Raw genomic sequence first — 20,215 nt, 5'->3', positions numbered from 1 at the left:
GATTTTCGCATAAAAGGCAAGTCTCTTCGGCTAGAAGGCAGAATCGCCACTGGAACTACAAGGAACCGAAGAGAAGCTGAGAAAAAGACAGCTGCTGCAACTACCCTGTCCCGGTGAAGCCCTGATGCAGTCCTGAGCTATCTACCCTTTGACGACCAGAGAAGATCCAGTCCAGAGTCTTCTTCCCTTGAGCCTGGTGGGGATAACCAGCTCATCTTCCACAGCCAGAGGATCCTCTTCTTGGTCGAAATCGCTGCACCCTGCTGTAGTGGGCCGGATAGCCATCTGAAGAGCCTCTCCAGTTTTAAAGGAGCGCACCTTTTATTCACCGTCGCTGCTGCCGGCTTCATCCCTGTGTGGTGCAGACCCCTCCAGATGTCCTCCTTCGCACCGAAGCTCCAGGAACCGTAGGTCTGCAGGAAACCAACAGGAACAACTGCTGTGGCACCAGCTTCTTCATTGAATAAGGTACTGTGTTCTGCTTGAGGAATCAGTGTGAATCCCTTTTCTTTGCCTCCAAGGCTTGCCCTTGTTTTTCCTCCTTCTTATAACTTTTGCTTCCTCTGTTGACAATATCTAAGCACTCCTGGCAAAGTTGAATCTTGCACTGTCCAAACAGTGTTCTCCGATTCTGTCTGCCTTGACAAAAGTATTGCCTATGATTTTTGCCTCCAACTCTCTCTGGTTAACTCAGGTGCTAAGTGTGTTTTTGCCCCGATAACATTTCTTGCCGCAGATACGCGTATCTTTAGTAAGACCGATCTGTCATTACTGTGAAAAAGTGATCGCATATGTATTCCCGGTAACGTCTTTTGTTCCACAACACCGGTCCGTTAAAACATAGGATACTTAGCTTGAGTTACACTCTACCAAGTGAATTGGTTGGTTGTAGTGTAGTGTATTTTCTGTGTGGTTTTGAATTTATAGAAGTGTTGCGTTTTATAACAAATGGTTTAAAAATAAATTTTTCACCTGAAACCTTAAGTCAGTGTTTGCTTGAGTCACAATAATTGTGGTCCCTTTGTGTAATCTGTTACTGCTCATATACTCTTGAGATAAGCCTGGCTGCTCCGCTACTGCTACCACTTTAACATGGTAGTCAAGGCTTGTACCAAAGGTAAAACTTTTTTTGTATTGCCACCTGTGGTCTTAATTGTGTGTAGTGGTCCTTAGGGGCACTGCACAGGATTCTGCCTAACAGGGAGCACTTGAACTGATCGTGTTTGTCCCCTGTGAGGAACCTTAGGAACTTCCAATGCTTGTGATGTATCGACATATGGAAATATGCATCCTGTATGTCTATTGACACCAGCAAGCCCTGCAATTCGAGAGCATGGAGAATTTCTCTCAATGTCACAATCTTAAATTGGTCTTTCCTCAGGAGCTTGTTCAAGGCCCTGAGGTCCAAAATGAGACGGATACCTCTTCCCTTCTTGGGTACCAGGAAATACCAGGAATCCCAGCCCAATCCTCTCTGCTCAGGAGGAACCTCTACCACAGCACTCTTCAACAGGGCTTGCAGTTCTTCCTTGAGCTCCTGTCCCGGTTGGCTTGGAGGTTCTGGGGGTCTGTCTGGTGGTTTCCTTAAGAAGAACAGACATAATAGCCCCACTGTATGAGCTCCAGCGTCCAGGTGTTGGAGGTAACCTCCCACAACTGGGGCCCATGCTCGGACAGCCATCCACCAACCGGTAAATTGTGAGGGGGAAAATAAAAGCGGCTTAGAAGGCGTAGCCATCCCTGCCGCTGCCTGCTGGCCTCTGGAAGCCCACCTGCCCCTTCCAGAGCATGAGAAACGCTTCTACCCTTTCCAGGCCTGCGGGAGCTGTTCCTTCCTGCCGTAAGGCACATAACGCCTGTAGCCTCTACCTCTACCTCTAGAGGCGAAGCTGAAGACAGGTTTGGCCTGCTGCACAGCTAGGCCCAGTGATTGTGAGGCGATCTTTGACTCCTTAAACTTTTATAGGGAGTCGTCAGCCTTTTGACCAAAACGAAATTCGACCTCAAAGGGCATGTCCAGTAACCTGTTCTGGATGTTTGGCGAAAAGCCTGAAGATCGAAGGTAGGCCTGTCTCCTCAGCACCACAGCCAATCCCACGGAGCGGGCCACGCAGGCGGCCACGTCAAGGCCCATTTGCAGCGATTGCTTGGCCACCTCCTTCCCATCTTCCACCTGCTGCACAAAGACGTCACGCAGCTCCCCTTCGAGAATGTATTTGGTTGCGTGTTCTACTGCATTCCAGAGGTCGAAAGAATATTTTGCGAACCCAGGAACCATGTTAGTGACCTTGAAAGCCAGGCTGCCAGATGTGAAAATGTTCTTTGCCATCGCATCTATCCTCTTACCTTCACCGTCAGGAGGTAGATTGAAGTAGAGGATGGCACCCTGGTGGAAACAGTGGCTGCCTGCACAACAAGACCTTCTGGAGAAGGGTGCGAAGACAAAAATGACAGGACTCCTATTGCTGGTCTGTATTTCCCGGGCATCGTGGAACTGACCGGAGGGGCAGAGCAGGGATGCTTCCACAAGGAGGCTTCTGGATCGGCGATTGCCGGGTTTAGTGGCATATGTCTCTCTACAGACGGAGAAAATCCAAGAAGCAGAATAGAACTGGAAACCCTAGCACACGTACAATTATATTAATAAAAAATGTTCACAAGAACAGACAGAGATTTGCAGAAGCCGCAATTGTGAAGAGATATAGATAAGAAATGGGTGAATGTATCCACATAACAACCAATTAGTCCGGACCCTCAAAACATGGAAACATAAGCCTTTGAAGAAGAGCAGTGCTCGAAACACGTGTCGGCTGGTTTCAAACCAACTTACCTTGTGCAAACAGGCATTAAAGCAACCCTTTACGGACTGTGGCGCAGTGTGATTGTATCTTTGTACTAGAACTCTCTACAGATGGACCCTCGTCCAGAATGTCTGTTAGTTCATAATCCTGGACTGGTAAATCTGTAACATTCAGTCCTAAAGTGTCGACCACCCTATCCATCAGTGATCAAAATTGGGCGTGGGTGCAGGGCTGGGTTCGCTGTAGTTCCAAATCTGGTGCTGTGTCTATCCCGCTGGCATCATGAAGCCCTTGAGCTTACGCAAGGCGATCTGATTGGTCATCAAAATAGTCAGCGCCACCCGTTCCTACAAACATGGTGATCAACATCGCCTCAATTTATCTCTAACATCAGTGCTGAAGATAGCCGCCATGGAACCGAATAAATCAGTACGGGAGAGAAGGGCAAACTATCAGTCAGAGCTGAAGGTTCATCTCTCAATGTCGACGGAATAGCTGTTGGCGTCAAACGGGGCTTGGGTACCAATTGAGCACCAGAGACGCCCAAACCTTGAGGTTCTGAAGAAGGCCCCGGTATCGAAGGCTTGAGTGTCTTTTGGCAGCAAGCCCGAAGGCTTCCCGGGCTTCAGCGAAGGGGCTTGCGTGGGGTCGGGAGTACCGAGCGCTGCTGCTGACATCGGGGTCTGCTGCTTGGGGGAGCAGCCGCTCCTGCAGCTGCATGTTTCTTGAACATTGCCAGCATTTGAGTTTTGAACTCTTCCCACTCTTGTCGAGTGGTCGGGCCAGACAACCTCTTACCTTTCTCGGACAAAGAGTCGGAATCACGTTGATGCCGATGGCACAGATTTTTCGTGAGACCGCGACGAGGAGGAAGAAAGGCTCTGCTTCTTCGTTTTACGACGATGCCTCACTGTCTTTTTCGGGGGTAGGCCCCTCAGTCCAGGTCTCCGAGTACCAGGTTGACAGTGCAGGAGACTGACAGCGGTTGGCCCAATGTGAGTTTGGCTGTCTGCTCACGCACTGATTTCAGGTTCATCTTTGTGCAGAACATGCACCCCTCGATGTCATGACTTGGGCCGAGGTACCACACACAGATGTCGTGTGGGTAGGTCATCGACATCTTAGAGTTGCAGCCAGTGCAGCATTTAAAACCCAAAACCTGCATAACGGACATCTCCTGGTCGATGTAAAAGTCAAACTGACACAAATATCGGACGTAAATTTGTTGAGAAAGAGGCAAAGACACGCACTATGTTCCTCAGAGCAGCGTGTCGAGCGTGCAGAAAAAAGGAACAGAGGTATGGGGTCTAGTGACGTGGTATATATACAACGCTCAAAAGTGCAGAGCCAAGAATAGAGCAAGACGGATCAACGGCCGAGTCAAGATCCACTACACCCCCTGTCGAAGAATTTTCCGAGCAGTAGAGCTGGATGAAGATATCTATCAGATGAGGAATCTGCAGGAGAGGGAAATCCTTTGAAGAGGTTCTACAACAGACACCTAAAGCTCTGGGTTAATGAGAAGCAAATCTGGAGTAATTTTATCCAGACCACAAAGTTTTACACTTGTTCTTTAGTAGCTGTTAAAATGTCATTAATCATAAAAAGAATTGGTGTTTCAAAACTATTCTCTTGTGTCGCACAACATGGTAAATTATATGATTGACCCATCCCTTCTTCTGGATGTTGGTTAGCAGAGCACTGGGATTATTTATCTCATTCCCTGGAGCTGATCTGCAAGAAATTGTTACCAATATCTACTGCTGCCTTGAGAAGTGCCCAGTTTTTTGTTAATGCTTCCCTTTATTTAACATGGATAAGAGCTTTGCGGTCCATATTTGCTGTAGAGATACTATCCAGAGCATTTTTAGGATGGTCTTTTTAAATAGCCAAAATAATGTTTTTGCCTGCCTGCTGTTAGGGGAGTTTTCCTAAAGTCTGCTTGAGGCAAGACTACATAAAAGTCTTGGCATACAGGTCCCCAACTCTTAGTAGAAGTTTGTACTACCCAAAGGATCTTGGTAGAATGGCAGAGCAGCTAGGTTTATCGTAGGAAGAAGAAGTGAGCAGTAGGTAAGTACACTGAACTCAGTAAATACAATAGTCCAAAGAAACACTTACACTTTAAATGTTATATTAAACATATACATTTATTATTTACAGAAATAAGGTAGATAAATACTTAATTCACTAATCAACACATAGGAATTCTTAATACTTTTCAAAGGCTATTGCTTCAATGGCAGTTGCTCGCAGTTACAATTGTTACAGCGTTTGACACTAATGACAGTTCTACCGTTTTATCGGTACTACTGCATTACTTTACAAATATACGGTAATTGTATTTAGTAGGCAAAACAACATAAGATAAAGTTGCTTAAGGAAGGAAAAGGGTTGGTTAATCATACAGGAGCAGAAAGTAGAGACACTTTTTAGACTAATGCTTTTAAAGTAGTAACCCTAACTATACGAAAAAGTCAGTGTAGGAGTGGATCCAAAGTCTTAAGAAGTTGCAGAATAAGCAAACTTCTCCTGGATACTTTCAGTCTCTAGGATATTATTACTTGAAGATAATGCAACGAGGGGAGCCCTGTAAAAGAACTCCCTAAAGGGACACAGGTAGAGCTTGGGTCAGAGGTAGAGTGGACACCCTGGATACCTCTTCACGCACTCCAGTCTTGCTGGAGCTACTTCTCGATGTAAGTTAAGTTATACCTTTCACCCCACAGTACCTTAGGTTAGAAGAAATAAACAAAGCTGGATTCTCCTCTGTGCAGCAGTGACAGACCCTGTCTCCTGATTCCTTGGTCTGGTGAAAGGAAGGACTCTGAATGGGATGTCTCAGCAGGCGTCTCGAGAGAGGACCCTTGGCACCAACGGTACTCGCCTGGTCGATGATCTTCACTTCGAAAGTCCTGCACTCCGTTGAGGGGATGTAGCTGAGTCGGATCGTGTCTTTGCAGGTCCCACTGGAGCTCACCCAAGTTCTGAGTGGATTCGACCTTGCAAAAACGTTGCACTGTAAATGGGTCAGAAATCCCCTGGTACTCGCGGTCTGCAGCTCTGGGGCAGTACAGCACCTTGGGAGATGGCTCAATTTGTAGTTCGTCTGAGGGCTGGCTGGTCCCACCAGCCAAAGGGAAGGAGTCATTCACATCGGAACTCCTCCGTCTAGTAGAAAACTGGGTCAGGACAGCCGTGGCCTCTTCACAGTGATTGTAATGGTTTGCAGGCGTCTCTGGTTGGCTTCAGTTTCGGTTACTTCTGTTCCAGTGGTTGACTAGCCTTTCACCTCAGGAACCTCACCTTTTATTCAGTTTTTCCACACACTCTTCTGCAAACTCTCAGTAGTTTACAGAAAAGGGCGGGTGGCTGTTCAAATAGGACAGCCAGCCCGCCAGTGGGTACTGGTTCCATTCAGGTACACTGGCAGACAAAGGGCAGGGGAGTGAAAAACTCCTCCCCCACTTCCAGCCTGCCCAGACATACTGGAGTCTAGGCGGGGACACCAGAGGGTTCCCGCCAAAGGCAAAACACGCACACAGACCTCCCCCTCCTCCAGAATGGTAGAAGGGCTAACAAAGAACAAACACGAATGACAAAAAAAGAAAGGAGCCATCATGTTAGTACATAAGTGCTCCTATTGTGCATAACCGAGATTGTGAATACAGTCTGCAGTAAAAGAAATAGCACTATAGTTGGTAGAACATGTCCACTGCCACCGGTCATTACTATGGGGTTGTCTATGTCACTAAAAAGACAAAGGAGCAGCGAGAAGGGGGATACTAGATATCCCCTTAGCACCCCACATACGGTGGTGTGTGCTAATCTCTCATAGGATACAGTTTAGGAAGGATATACAGTATCCCTCTATGCTTAAGAACTGTAGTTACTTGAGGATAATGAAAGAATCTCAAAGGAGAACCCAAAGCGTTCCCAGCAACACTGCACATAAGGTGCTGTGTGCTGCAAAAGTTAAACACAGATGCCTTAAGAGAGATATGGAGGAACGTAGACGCCATAGTAAAGATAAAACACAGGGAACAGAGTTCCAAAAGTCAGAACAAATAAGAATGAATGAGGGGAAAACGGCTCCCCTCATTCCGGATAGAAAGGAAAAGGTCCAGAAGTCCAGCAAAATGTGTTGGTGGTCTCACTAGGAGAGGGGATGAAGCATAAAAATGATAAATCTCAGTAACACCTGCATTCTGAATCAAATCATGAGGGGCTTTTGGAACTCAGATTTCATGTTGCCCTTTGGGAGGGACACAGATGAACAGTTTTCAGGGATATAAACAACGACCACGAGTCACAACAGATGCAAACAGCACCACTGACACATCTCATAAAACGCAACACAGACAAAACAGCACCTCTTGCAGAAGATAGAAACAGCTCCTGTGGTCCAGCTTACAGCGTGAATCTAGTATACATACAAAACACTGACGGCCTCACCATCTGTGCTGTGTGTGTATACTAGAACCCCACAGCGTGGATTACAGGTTATAAACACCGCCTTCGGTCCAGCTTGCAGTGTGGATCGCAGATACAAACACCACAAATGGTCCGCTCACAGCGCAGGTCACCAATATAAACAGCACCATAGACGCATCGTAGAATGAATGTACCATAAACAGCACCGTGGGTCCAGTTTACAACACGGATGTAACACCTACATAGCACACATGGTGCAATCACAGAGTGAATTACAGCTATACACAGCACACATGATCCAGCTGACAATGAACAAACACCCTTTGTCAGGTTTACCGTGTGTATCGTGGACATACACAGCACCCTTGCTTGGTACACCTTACAGCGAGGATCACAGATTTAGCACAGCTGCCACAGGTGAGGTATAGGGTGGTGGTGGATGGACTAGGGTCCCTCTTCCCAAGGCTCATTCGCAAATACAAAGTCATGTACATGAGAAGGAACGGGGAGGCAGCGGGCACATTAAAGCTGCACAGGGAGACAGCGGGCACATTAAAGCTGCACACGGGATGCAATGCACTGCACAGCCACATATGCCCGCACAGAACGGTGGTGCCACTTACCAAGCAGCTGAAGCCCCTCCAAAGCATGGCGGTGAGAGGTGGCGGGGTCCCTTGCAGCGAGTGCCAGTGTCACCGAGTCCTCCGCGACCCCTCCCGCATCATGCGAGGCGTGGCCACCAGCTGCGCCGTGGTGCCGGACCTCTCCCTCACGCTGCCAGGGGCCATGGCTCTCCCTGGGTTGTGACTTGTGCCGTTTTATATTTTCAGCATTTTTTGTTGAAAAATGCCGAAAATATAAAACGGCACATGGAGATTCTACGGGCAGCAGCGGCACGCCTGCTTGGGCCTTGAGGTCCACGGCCCAAGGCCCTTGGACCACAGACCGGGGGTAAAGAAAGGCCCCAGGCAGCCCTGCCTTGGTGGTAGTGGGCCCGGGCCCGCTACCACCAAGGCCCCAGGGAGTGAGACAGACACTAGGCCCCACGGCAGTCAGCAACACTGAAAGACATGTAGGCCGGGCCTTCTAGGCCCTGGCCTACACATCGTTCAGTGCTGGCTGGAGCCGTGGACCACGTGTGTTACACACTTCCCCGGGCCCAAACAGAAACAAGTTGCAACATCGGTATTACCGGCGCCGGCAAGCAAGCACCTGGACCAGGCCGTCTCTGCTGTGCTGGTGGTGGTGGTCTGGAAAGGGCAGGGCAGCAAGCTCGCGTCCATGTCGTCCGTCCGTCTCAAAGAAAGTATCAGCCTCAGGCCAGGGGGAGAAAGTGTGAAGGGTGGCGCAGGCGCACACCCTGCACCAGTGATCTGCATAGATACAGTATTGTCATTGGCTGGCAAACAGCCAATAACATTACTGTATCCATGCAGGGGAGGGAATCGAGGGAGGGAATTTAATTTCTTTAGTGCGCTGTTTGCGCACATTTTATACTGGCGGGACCACCCCTGAAGCGGCCCGCCAGCCTGCTATTTGAGGGGCTTACGTAGAGTAAAACGGGACGCGCCCCGCTGTGAAAGCCGGGCCCGTCCCTAGTTATACACATACACTGTATTTTTGCCTTGCCATAGCGCCCCGGCGCTGTTGGCAAAGGAAATGCATCTTCTAGAAGCTAAAAGAGATTCAATCAGAGAACTTCTCTGATTGAATCTCTTTTAGCTTCTCCTCTTTTTTCGGGGGGGGGGAGGTGGAGCCTGGCCACCCTGTGATAGCTGATAGCAGCCACCACTGACTTTACTTCTCAGCCTAAGCTAAAAAATGAGCATTTATTAGACCCAAGTTTGAGAAGCCCTTGCAGATCCATTAGGATGACGTTTCAGTTTTGAACAACCTCATAAGAACCTTCAGTCAATCTCCCCTCAGCTCAGCTGCTAATAGTACCCGGAGCTCAGCTGTACTGTGGTCCCCTCAGCTGTACTGTGTAAACACCCACTATCCTCAACTAATTTTGACAACCACACACAATGTACTCAAACCTCAGATGAGCCAATTTAACAGCACTTAGAAGTCACCTTTCCCTCAGGTAGACTGTGCCAAGATCACCACGGCTCCTTTTTCCACAGTGCTTTTTCTGTGTATTCAACAGACAGAGCCACTCGTCCATGAACTCTTTAGTGCATTCAAATCCACTATCCTCATGGCCCGATTGTACAATAGGCTGCTCCAGACACAAAGTCATTCACAAGCTGGGGGATGGTGTTTGGGCGAGACATCTCAGTGCAAGCATAGAAACTGTGAAATGGCACAGGATAGGGGAGGTGACATTTCTGGGTTTAGTTTGAACAAACAGATTCAAGGGCAGCTCAACCTTTCTGGCATAGGTGGCAGCAGGGACATCATGGCATGCCGGGTATAGAGTATTATCATGAATGTACTACTTGTACTACTTACAAAAGTAAGGATGATCCATCGCTTCGCGGGCAGTGAGCCGTGCTTGGTGATCGTAGCGGAGTAATTTGTCAAGGAAGTCTAGTGCCTCTGTGCTCACCAGGTGCTGGTTTTCGCTGTGGACAAAGCGCTCCCACCTCTTCCGAGAATGTCTGAAAATCAAAAGACATGAACCATGTAAGCATATGGCTGGCTTATGCTGGGACGAGATCACTATGATTTAATGTAACGATGAGCTACACAGAACACAAACATTGGCAACACCGACTGTTGGCTATTGTGTAGAAATGGAATAGGCATTTGCCAGACACTGCCGCAATGGTACTACCTGTCCATAAGATGGCAACAGCTGGAAACCAGTGTGATTAATGGGCATACAATAGGAGTTTCTGCCTAAAACCCATACACTAGCAAAAAGGACTTCAGTGCAAGGAACAGATGCAAGGGCACATACTGCATAGCAATAAAGTGGCAAAAGGCACACTTGGTTCAGACATTATTGAAAGAGTAGCAAAGTTACAGCTTTAAGCCATTAACTTAAGGCGCTCTACAAATATAAGATAAGGAACAAGTTACTTACCTGTAACTGTTGTTCTCCAGCATGGGTCTGGCATGGATTCACATGCTCATGAATATTCCCCGTCGTCAGGCTGGGAATACTCAGTAAAGAAAAATCAGTATCAGTTTCGTTTCTGATCTGTCTTTCGTAGTAGTAACCAATCACTGATCTCTGCGTCATACTGACCACAGCCAATGACTGCCCTCTCCCTAAGCCTCGCCTCTGGCAGCCATCTTCAAATTTGGTAGCACGTGAAGTGGCAGTATGACCAAGTGAAGAGCCGCAGAGGGGTAGGCGGGAGGGTTCACATGTGAATCCATGCCAGACCCATGCTGGAGAACAACAGTTACAGGTAAGTAACTTGTTCCTTCTCCAGCTTGGGGTCTGGCATGGATTCACATGCTCATGAATAAAAGAATACATAGCAGTACACACATGCACAACCGCGGGAGGTGGCAAAGGCTCAACATTAAGCATTATATCCAAAACTCAATATTAAGCAATTCTTACCTCCTCACCAGGCTCAGCTTAGGCGAACAGGTTGCGCAGCACTGCTTGGCCGACCCTGGACTCCTCCCTGGAATCCCGATCGACGCAGTACAATTTCGTGAAGGTGTGCGTCGACCTTCACGTAGCAGCCCTGCAGATGTCCAGCAAGGGCACACCAGATAGGAACGCCGTGGTAGCTGCGATCGCTCTGGTGGAATGGGCTCTCGGACGGCCAGGCAGCGGTCGGTTTGCCAACCGATGACAGTACATGATACAGCCGGAGGGCCATCTGGAAATGGAGGCCTTTGAGAGAGCCTTCCCCTGATTGACAGGTCCAAAGTTCACAAAAAGTTGTGACGTCTTCCGAAAACACTTTGTGCGGTCCACATAGAACTTCAGCGCTCTAGCCACATCCAGCGAGTGCAAAGTCCTTTCAGCCGGCGACGGGAAGAAAACAGGCAACACCAAGGGTTCGTTGAGGTGGAAGTCCGACGGGACTTTGGGCATGAAGGAGGGGTGCGTCCTGAGCACTACCCTCGTGTCGTGAAAAGTCAAGTACGGGGGCTTGCAGGAAAGGGCCTGGATCTCTCCCACCCGTCGTGCGGAGGTGATGGCCACAAGAAACGCTGTTTTCCCATCAAGAACTTCAACGGAGCGAGTGCAGAGGCTCGAACGGAGGTCCCATGAGCTTGGTCAGCACCACGTTGAGCTCCCACGCCGGGGCCGGAGCCTTCACCGGCGGGAACGATCTGAACAGTCCCTTCATGAATTCTTTCACCAGACGATGAGACCACAAAGACGTCCGCCCCGTGGTTATGGTGTATCAGGAGATCGCAGCAAGATGAATCTTGATGGACGCGTGCGCCAGTCCAGCCTTGGCCAGCGTCAGTAGGTACAGCAGTACTTGGGGAGCCGTAATCCGTAGAGGGTTAATCTTCTGTGCGTGGCACTAGACAGAGAACCTCTTCCATTTGTGTCCATAGCATTTAAGAGGTGAGGACGCCCTGGCCTTTGCAAGAACCTCTCTGCAGTCGGCCGGTATGTCGTAGCCTCCAAACTCCAACGCTGCAGGAGCCAGGCCTGCAAGTTCAGCGACTTCGGGTCGTGATGGAGGATGGCGCCTCCTTCCCTGTAGAGAAGATCCGCGTCCACTGGCAGCTTGATTGACGGGGACACTGACAAGTCCAGAAGGTCCGGGAACCATATCTGCCTCGGCAACGCAGGTGCGACGAGGATCATCCTGCACCGCAACCTCTTGAGCTGGTTGATGAGCCGGATCAGCAACGGCAATGGAGGGAACGCGTATAGAAACAGGCCCTCCCAGGGGAACAAGAAAGCATCGCCCATGCTCCTCGGCTGGGGAAACCTGCTGGCGAACCTCTGGCACTTGGAGTTCGTCGCTGTCGCGAACAGATCGATCTGGGGTGTGCCCCACCGTCGGAAGAGGCGGTCCACTAGATCCTGTCGTAGTTCCCACTCGTGGCACGAGCGCAGCTCTCTGCTGAGCGAGTCGGCAATGGTGTTTTTTATTCCTGCCAGATGAAACGGCACCAGAAACATCCCTTGGGCGACGGCCCAATGCCACAGATCCTGCGCCTCCTTGGACAGGGCTGGGGATCTGGTACCGCCCTGCATCCTGATGTAGAACATGATGGTGGTGTTGTCGGTGAAGATCCTCACCACCTTGTCCTTGAGGGACGGAAGAAAGGACCGGAGGGCCCAAAACACTGCACGGAGCTCCAGGACGTTGATATGGAGGGACTTCTCCGTCGGAAGCCAAAGGTCTCTCGCGTGCAGATTTTCGGTGTGCGCTCCCCACCCTTCCAGGGAGGCATCCATTGTCACTATCTCCTGGTGGCCGGGGGTCTGGAAGTCCATGCCCGCCGTCAGATGCGCGCGGGTGCCCCACCACCGGATCGCTCGTCGGAAACTCTCGTCGAGTGTGATCCTCTCCTCGAAGCTGCCGGTCGTCTGGATCCAGCGCGCGTCCAGGAACTCCTGCAACGGGCGCATCCGGAGCCTGCACAGGCGGATGAGATAAATGCAAGAAGACATCATTCCGAGGAGGGACTTGATGGACCTCACCCTGGCCGCGTCCGCAACCAGCATCCGCTGCACCTTGCCCAAGATGGCCCTCGTCCTTTCCTCCGACGGAGAGGCCAGAAGCGACACTGTGTCGAGCTTCGCTCCCAGAAACAGTGCGTCTTGCGCGGGCACCAGGTGGGACTTGGCGTAGTTTATGGAGAATCCCAGGTCCGTGAGTAGTTGGATGGTCCTTGCCGTGTGCTCCACGGCGAGCTCCTTTGTCTTCGCTCGGATGAGCCAGTCGTCCAGGTAGGGGTAGACGTGGATCCCCTCTAGGCGCAGCCGTGCCGCCACCGGTGCGAGGCACTTGGTGAACACCCTGGGTGCCGATCTCAATCCGAAGGGAAGGGCTCTGAACTGGTAGTGACGCCCTTGGACCACGAATCTGAGAAACTTTCGGTGTCCCTTTAGGATGGGGATATGGAAGTAGGCATCCTCCAAATCCAACGACGACAGGAAATCGCCCTCCTCCAGTTGACCCAGGACGTGTTGGAGGGTGACCATCCTGAACTTCTGTGCCTTGATGAATTTGTTCAGTCGTCGTAGGTCCAGGATGGGACGCCATCCTCCCGTCTTCTTCTTCACGAGGAAGTAATCTTGAGTAAACTCAGGAGCCCCGAAGCCTCTTTGGGATGAGCTCAATGGCGCCCTTCCTGAGCATCGCCCTTACCTCCAAGAGAAGTTGAGGGACGTGATGTTCCTTCCTGGCCACAGGGGGGACGCGCGGGCCCCTCTTTAGAAACTAGAGCGCGTGACCCTGAGCCAGGGCGTCCAGCACCTAACGGTCGGTGGAGATGGACTCCCACACGCTGACGAAGCTCGCCAGCCGGCCTCCCACCGGGGTGCTTCGGTGGGGGCCCGACCCCACGGCCGGTTCAGTCCTGCTTCGACGAGGCTTTGCCGCCTTGTCCTCCTTGGCGACGACGGCGGGGTCCGCCCGACTTGCCTCGTCCCCTGTAGGCTTCCTGTGACGACGAACGGGCTGCTTGACGATAAGTGGAAAATCCGCCGCTGGAACCTTTGGAGGCACCCTGTTTGCCTCCGCCGCTCTGAAAGGGCGGCCGTCGTTGCTGGAGAACACCAAGAGCCCGGGCCGTCTCCGTGTCTGCATTGATGGCTTGTAGGGAATCGTCCACTGTTTTCCCAAACAGGTTGCTCCCGTCGAACGGCATGTCCAAGACTCTGGTCTGCACGTCCTGACGGAAGTCAGTAGCCTTGAGCCATCCACGCCGCCTAAGGCACACGCCGTTGCCCAACTGGCGAAATCCAGTGTCCGCGATGTTCGTCGCTATCGTAATGGCGTGGTCCGACGCCACTTCTCCTTCCTGCAAGATCTCTAGGGCCTCCGCCCTCTTGTCGTCTGGTAGTAAGTCCAGCAGGGGGGCGAGTTTGTACCACAACTCCCTGTCGTAGCGGGCTACGATAGCCAAGGCGTTGGCAGCCTTAATCGTTGTCGCTGCCGATGAGATGACTGCGTCCCATCGTGTCCAATTTCTTTCCCTCGCCGTCCGGCGGGGAGGTTGACGTAGAGGCCGCGCCCCCCCCCCCGCTTTCTTCCTGGCCGTTGCAGAGACGACCGAGTCCAGGGTCGGCTGTGCCCGAAGGCACAAGGGGGCAGCGTCCGGGACCCGGTACTTCTTCTCGTACCGATCCCTTCTAGCCGGCGTTGTGGATGGGTTCTTGAGGAGGGCGAGACCCTCATCCCAGATATTGTCCAGTAGAGGTACAGCAAGGACCGTCTTCCTCTTGGTCTCACGCTGTTGATAAAGGAAACCTTCCTTCTTCTCTTCCGGGCAGAGCTTGAAAAGCTCGGATGCCCTGGCGATCATGGCGTAAAACGATCCAATCTCGTCGGGCGGGGAAGCCCGGGTGGGAGGTGACGACGGGAGATCCTCGTCGTAAACCTCGTCGTCAGTACCCGTCGCGGCCGTGTCAGTCCCCATATCATCCCCACGTGTCATGGACGGGGAGGAGGGCTGAGCAGGGCGCGAAGGTTGAAAAGGAGGTGGAGGATGAATCCTTCTTCTCTTAGGAGGACGACTCCCAGAAGGGCCTGGCTCCGGGTCCCCCGTCGGGAGCGGTTCCTCCGTTGGTGGTAACGGCAGTCTCGTCCTTATCGCCGAGCATAAGGACTGTATAGCCAACAAAATGGCCGCCGAGTTGTCTTGCGGCACTGGTTGAGGGGGTTCCGACGGGCGATCAGGAGCCCCGTCGGCACCCTCGACGTTCTCGTCGTCTCCCATGTCGGGGTCCCTCCCGACAGGATGGTCTTCTTCCACGCCAGCGCCGTGGCCTAAGACTTCGATCAGCTCCTCCTCAGAGGTTGAGGCCGAATCCACGACGACCTCCTGCCCCCCCTTTTTCTTCTCCGTCGGAGGTTTCACGGGGGTCCTGTCGATGGGCATGAAAGAGGACTCCCTCCGCGGTGGCAGGGAGATTCTGGGCCCCGAGGTCGCCACCACTGGTGTAGCCTCCACAGGCTGAGCCAGGGCCGCCGCGACTGTCTCGATAGAGGCCTTGGCCGGATGGATCAAGGCTTTCACCACCTTAGGTGCGCTCACCGCCTTCTCCTTGGGGGGAGGGTCACCACCTCGCTCCCCCTCCCCTGGGGCCTTCGAGCATGACCGGGGTCTGTCCAGGAGCTTCGCCGGGTGCTCGGCCTTCCCCTTACCCGAGCCAGAGCGTTGGCTCGTGGTTGATGACGCCGGGGAGGATGCGCCCTGCCTGGTGCCCGTAGAGCCCGACCGTTCGGCGCTCCCGGTGCCAGCGGAGTCGCGGTGCTTGGCCTTCTGTTGGACCCCCGTCGCCGGGGCACCTTCAAAGGTCTTAGAAGACCGCTCGGACTTCTTCTTCTCGCCTGACGGGCTCTTTCCTTCCAGCCAGTTGGCGAGACGCTGATGGCGGTCCTTCATGGTCCGCTCCGACATATTGCCGCAAAACGCACAGTCCTTCTCCACGTGCGTCTTGTCTTCATGCAGGCAGTAAAGGGAAAGGGAGTGTTCGTCCTCCTTAAAGACATTCTGAAGCGGGCATCCAAGGCAGACCCTGAACAGCTTTCCGGGCGTCGAGCTTCCCTTCTCCTGGGCCATGCTCGAGAAGGGCCTGAGAAACTCTTGGAGTCCTCCAAAAGCGTGGCTCGATGAAATCTTCACCCTTGAGGGGCGTAGAAGAATCCGACACGGGTCCCCGTTGATCGGATAAAGAAACGGTGGAGCTTGAGGCTCTTTTGACCGGAAAAGAGAACATTTTCCTAAGAAAAAGCGCGAAAATAGCACTAACGCTCCAGAGCAATAGCACAAGGATCCCAACACTTGAACGTGCAGTAAAAATCTGAAGATGGCTGCCAGAGGCGGGGCTTAGGGAGAGGGCAGTCATTGGCTGTGGTCAGTATGACGCAGAGATCATTGATTGGTTACTACTACGAAAGACAGATCAGAAACAAAACTGATACTGATTTTTCTTTACCGAGGATTCCCAGCCTGACGACGGGGAATATTCATGAGCATGTGAATCCATGCCAGACCCCATGCTGGAGAACACAACTTTACCTCTCAGAAGATGGATTTGAGATAGCACCGACAAATCTTGTAGAGCACAAAGGGTGATGCTACTGCTTGATAGATCTAGCTCAAAGAGTTCCGAGGAGGATGTGTTTTCGGTAGGGAGAGGTAGGTAGTGAGTGGGATTGGCCATAGGGTTTAACATGGGTATTCGCAGTAAATGTGTGAGTAAATAACCAAACACCCACAAGAGATGTGTCCCTCTGCACAGCCCACCCCTATATGTACTCCAATGCAAGAGTTTGTTTATGGTGGCACCCAAGTGCGAACTAATAGCTACAACTAAAAAGAAAAGGCATGCCTGTCTCAAACTCCTGCAGAGCAACTACTACAATACACACTTGCGGGAGTGAGCCACACTGGCAAGAGAAGGAAAAGCTGTGAAAACATGTAAAAGTATGGAATCAACAGGTGTTTTCCTGGCCTCTAACCCCCTTAGCACCCAGGATACTTCATGCTTTATAGTAGACAATTTGCAGCAGGAAAGCAAGAGTGGAGGGAGGGAGCGCAGCGATTGGAAACGTGAAGGTACGTATTCATCGTACCAAGTGTATACGCCTGTGAGGAAAGATTTCTCTTTTATTTTAATTTTGTATTATTGTGCAATTAGTTTAATTCATTAAAACTTTAAGCACATTTCATATCAAAATACATCTCCAAATGATCAACGTACACATCTCTCTTAAAACATATTACAAATCAACATACATGTCCAAATTATCAAAGTACATGTCATTCTAACATTTCCTTTGCAATTAAAATTTCATTTTGTTGCATCACAATTTACACAATTAAAACCTTCTCCAACGTATAAAAAAATCAATCTAGGTATTATATATCTCAGGTATACTAATTAAAGATTAATTCCCTTTTTTCTGTATCTCCTTCCATATATCATAAACCTCTGTGCTTGCTACCACTGATGTAGCCCTGTGTAAGAATGACCAAAATTGATCACCAGCAGTATTCTCTAGTTTACCCAAGAATTTACCGTATCCTTTGCGTACCTTTTCGTCAAAGCTTTACATTGTGACAGGATATGGTGACTAGTCTCTACTTTGTTACAGCATCTACATAATCGTTCTGCATAGGGAATGCCCAACATGCTCCTGTAAATTCCCTTGTGTGCAGGATGTTCATGCACAGGTGCAATACAAAGCGCTTAAGCTCCAAACTGGTTATCTTTGTCAAATAGGGTGATGGTATGTCTCTTTTCCATCCCTGTCTGACTAAATCCTGATATTGCGTCTTTGTGTGCAAAATGTCCACATTGTTAGCCATGTCCCATTCCTTTGCTTTTTTTTTTTTTAATTTAGCTCTCAGCATTCAGATCCTGTAGTAATGTTTCTAGTTCGAGGTTCAACTGAATTATAAAACATTCTGCAGATTCTTTGAGAGATGTCAAAAAACTGTTTTTGCAGTGGTTGTCTAAGGTTTTCCCAGCAACCTACACAAGTAATTTGAATCGTCATTACTGCGTTTAAATTTTAAGTATAACAATTTTCTTTGTACTCTCCAAGTGGTTCATAATGCCATCACCCCGTACTGAGGATGTAACGCTTCCACAGGTACAGACTTAGTAACATTTATTATAGATCGCAACAGTTTACCTTCTAATTGCTCCAGACAATTTATCTGGTCGAAATCCAGTACCGACAATCCGTACATTATTGTGGGAATTATGCTAACTCTGTACATTTCTAATATACCCTCCATATTGTTTCACCCACAGTGGTTTACATAAAGCTTTATAGCAAGCCACTTCTTCCAAACTTTCTCACTCACTTTTTCATAATACATTTTTTTTTCCAGAGGTATTTGCAGTTGTGCAGAATCCCAAGTAATTGTACTCCAATACGTTTGCTTAAGGAGAATCGCTTATATGCCAGATAAAACATTTCTTATTACCGATGTTCTTTTTACTTAAACACAGTTGTTTTGTTTTTTCTATGTTAATCACCATTGCGTTCTCTGTAGCATATTGTGCCAACGCATTTAATGATCTGTAACCCAATCTGGGTGCGATCAAATATTCTAATGTTGTCCGCGTAGGCCAACATTGGAATCTCTACTCCTTTTGCTATAGGTGAGACATTTCTTACTTCCCTTTTAGCAACTTTTCCTCCATATTCTATGGACCTCGAAACCTTTTGTTTTTACATCATGTCCTGACTTTCTGCAGTGAAATGAAGCCCTCAGCTTCACACCACTGGGCTTTTGCTCATTGCTATGGGGAAGCCCACTAGTCCCTTCAGACTGTTAGTACTGCTGGGAAACTATGCTTCTCTGAGACTTAACTTTGTTGCCTGTTTGGGTACCTTCTTAACATTGCACAATTCATCTTCCATTGCAGTGCACTGGGGTTTCTTTTGTATGACCCTAGACTACACTCAAAGGGAGATTTCTTTGGTTATCTAAGATGTGCCAAACTGGTGGCAGCAGTTACTTTTTCGTACATTTTACTGTATTTTTCTTTAGCCTTACCGAGTTTGGCTATTAACACTGTCTACTGTCCCAGAATGGGCATACGACAAGGTTTTTCGTTTGTTCCTTGGCCATCTTGTCTTTTTGCCTTCTTCCTGCATTTATAGGTTGCGAAAATCCTTTTGTGTTCATGCATTGCCCAAGAAAAGCAGTGCTTTTTGCGGGCTAGTGCCTGCCTTGTGTGGTGGCTCCCAGGAAATGGGCTAGAACTGTCTGGTCCCAATCCATATACTGGTGCCTGAATGTCTAGTGTGCAGGCATGAGTCAGACCTAAAGTAGTCCCTGATTGGACCACTGCTGGTGTGCATGTGTGGGGCAAATTTTGCCATTGGAGGGCTGACTCTGATTACTCACCAGACTTTGGGATAAGATGAGGAGCCCTGCAGCCATTCCTGCAGATCTGAAGAGGAGCCAAGTATCCCGAGTAGCCGTGCAGAAGGAAGAAAGATATGTGGAAGCATCCCGAAGAGGCCTGGCGACCAACTCTTGCTGCAGTCCCGATTAAGCCCTACCTGGCTACTAATCTAAGAAGACCCTCATCGGTGCTTCAACCCTCTGGACCAGTGGGAACAAGTGGTCCCAGCGTCTTCTGGTGACCCACCAAGTTGGAGCCTTCGGAAGCACCCCTGGGCTATCTAGCAGACTGACCAGCTACAGATTGTGCTACCTTAGTAGAAGCACCATTGTTTCGCTTTTCGGCCCAGAATTCAAGGGGTCTTCAGCTTGTCCAACAAGTAGCCCTCCTGCAAAATGTCAGCATCCCATCAACCACGGGTCCCGAGATAGGAGGGTTTCTTCGACCGTGACATCTGTGGCTCCCGCTGTCGCCGTGCATCAGTGACTGCACTGAACCGGCTTCCCTGCATCTTATCAAGTGCCTAGAGGCCGGCATGGGTGTGTGCTACATGCATCCACAAGAACAGGTTGCACAAGCTCCTGGACCCGACCAGAACTCTTCTTGCACCCAGAGCTCCTGGGCTTCTTCGACTGTAAAAAACAGCAGGGAAACAGACCTCTGGTGACCCTCTATCGACCTGCCAACACTGGAAAAAAAATCAGAGTACGGGGGTAATTTACAGTGGTAATCAACTGCTTCCCCTATCTCTACGCTTTTAAAAGTTTGAGAAACGTTTAAATAGTTTGACAACTATTTGGCTTTGGCAAAACTTGCTGCAGAAAGCCCTCCAAAAACTTGGAAGTCTTACTCACCAGTATATATCATCTTCTGACTTTTGGACTCCTCTTCACATCCCCAGGGTGCAGCCACATTTAACTTAGGGTCGGACTTCATAAATTAGGGTTGCAATTCCTGTGGACAGTTGGTGCCATCACAAATTATTTCAGGTACCCGG

The 20,215-nt window shown here is 50.0% G+C and overlaps 1 protein-coding gene across 1 annotated transcript in view; it reads right to left on the bottom strand.

Moving 5' to 3' along the window:
* LOC138498061 (casein kinase II subunit alpha-like) overlaps positions 1 to 20,215 on the bottom strand; it is a 563,172-nt gene that overhangs the window by 74,173 nt on the left and 468,784 nt on the right. The window contains exon 11 of the mRNA XM_069621907.1: positions 9,690 to 9,838. Coding sequence (XP_069478008.1) covers positions 9,690 to 9,838 — 149 coding nt within the window. The remainder of the gene's footprint in view (positions 1 to 9,689; positions 9,839 to 20,215) is intronic.

The sequence above is a fragment of the Ambystoma mexicanum genome, chromosome 5q (genome assembly GCF_040938575.1).
Source record: "Ambystoma mexicanum isolate Mex_15411 chromosome 5q, UKY_AmexF1_1, whole genome shotgun sequence".
Lineage (NCBI taxonomy): Eukaryota > Metazoa > Chordata > Amphibia > Caudata > Ambystomatidae > Ambystoma > Ambystoma mexicanum.
This window is presented reverse-complemented; position numbering and strand designations above follow the sequence as displayed.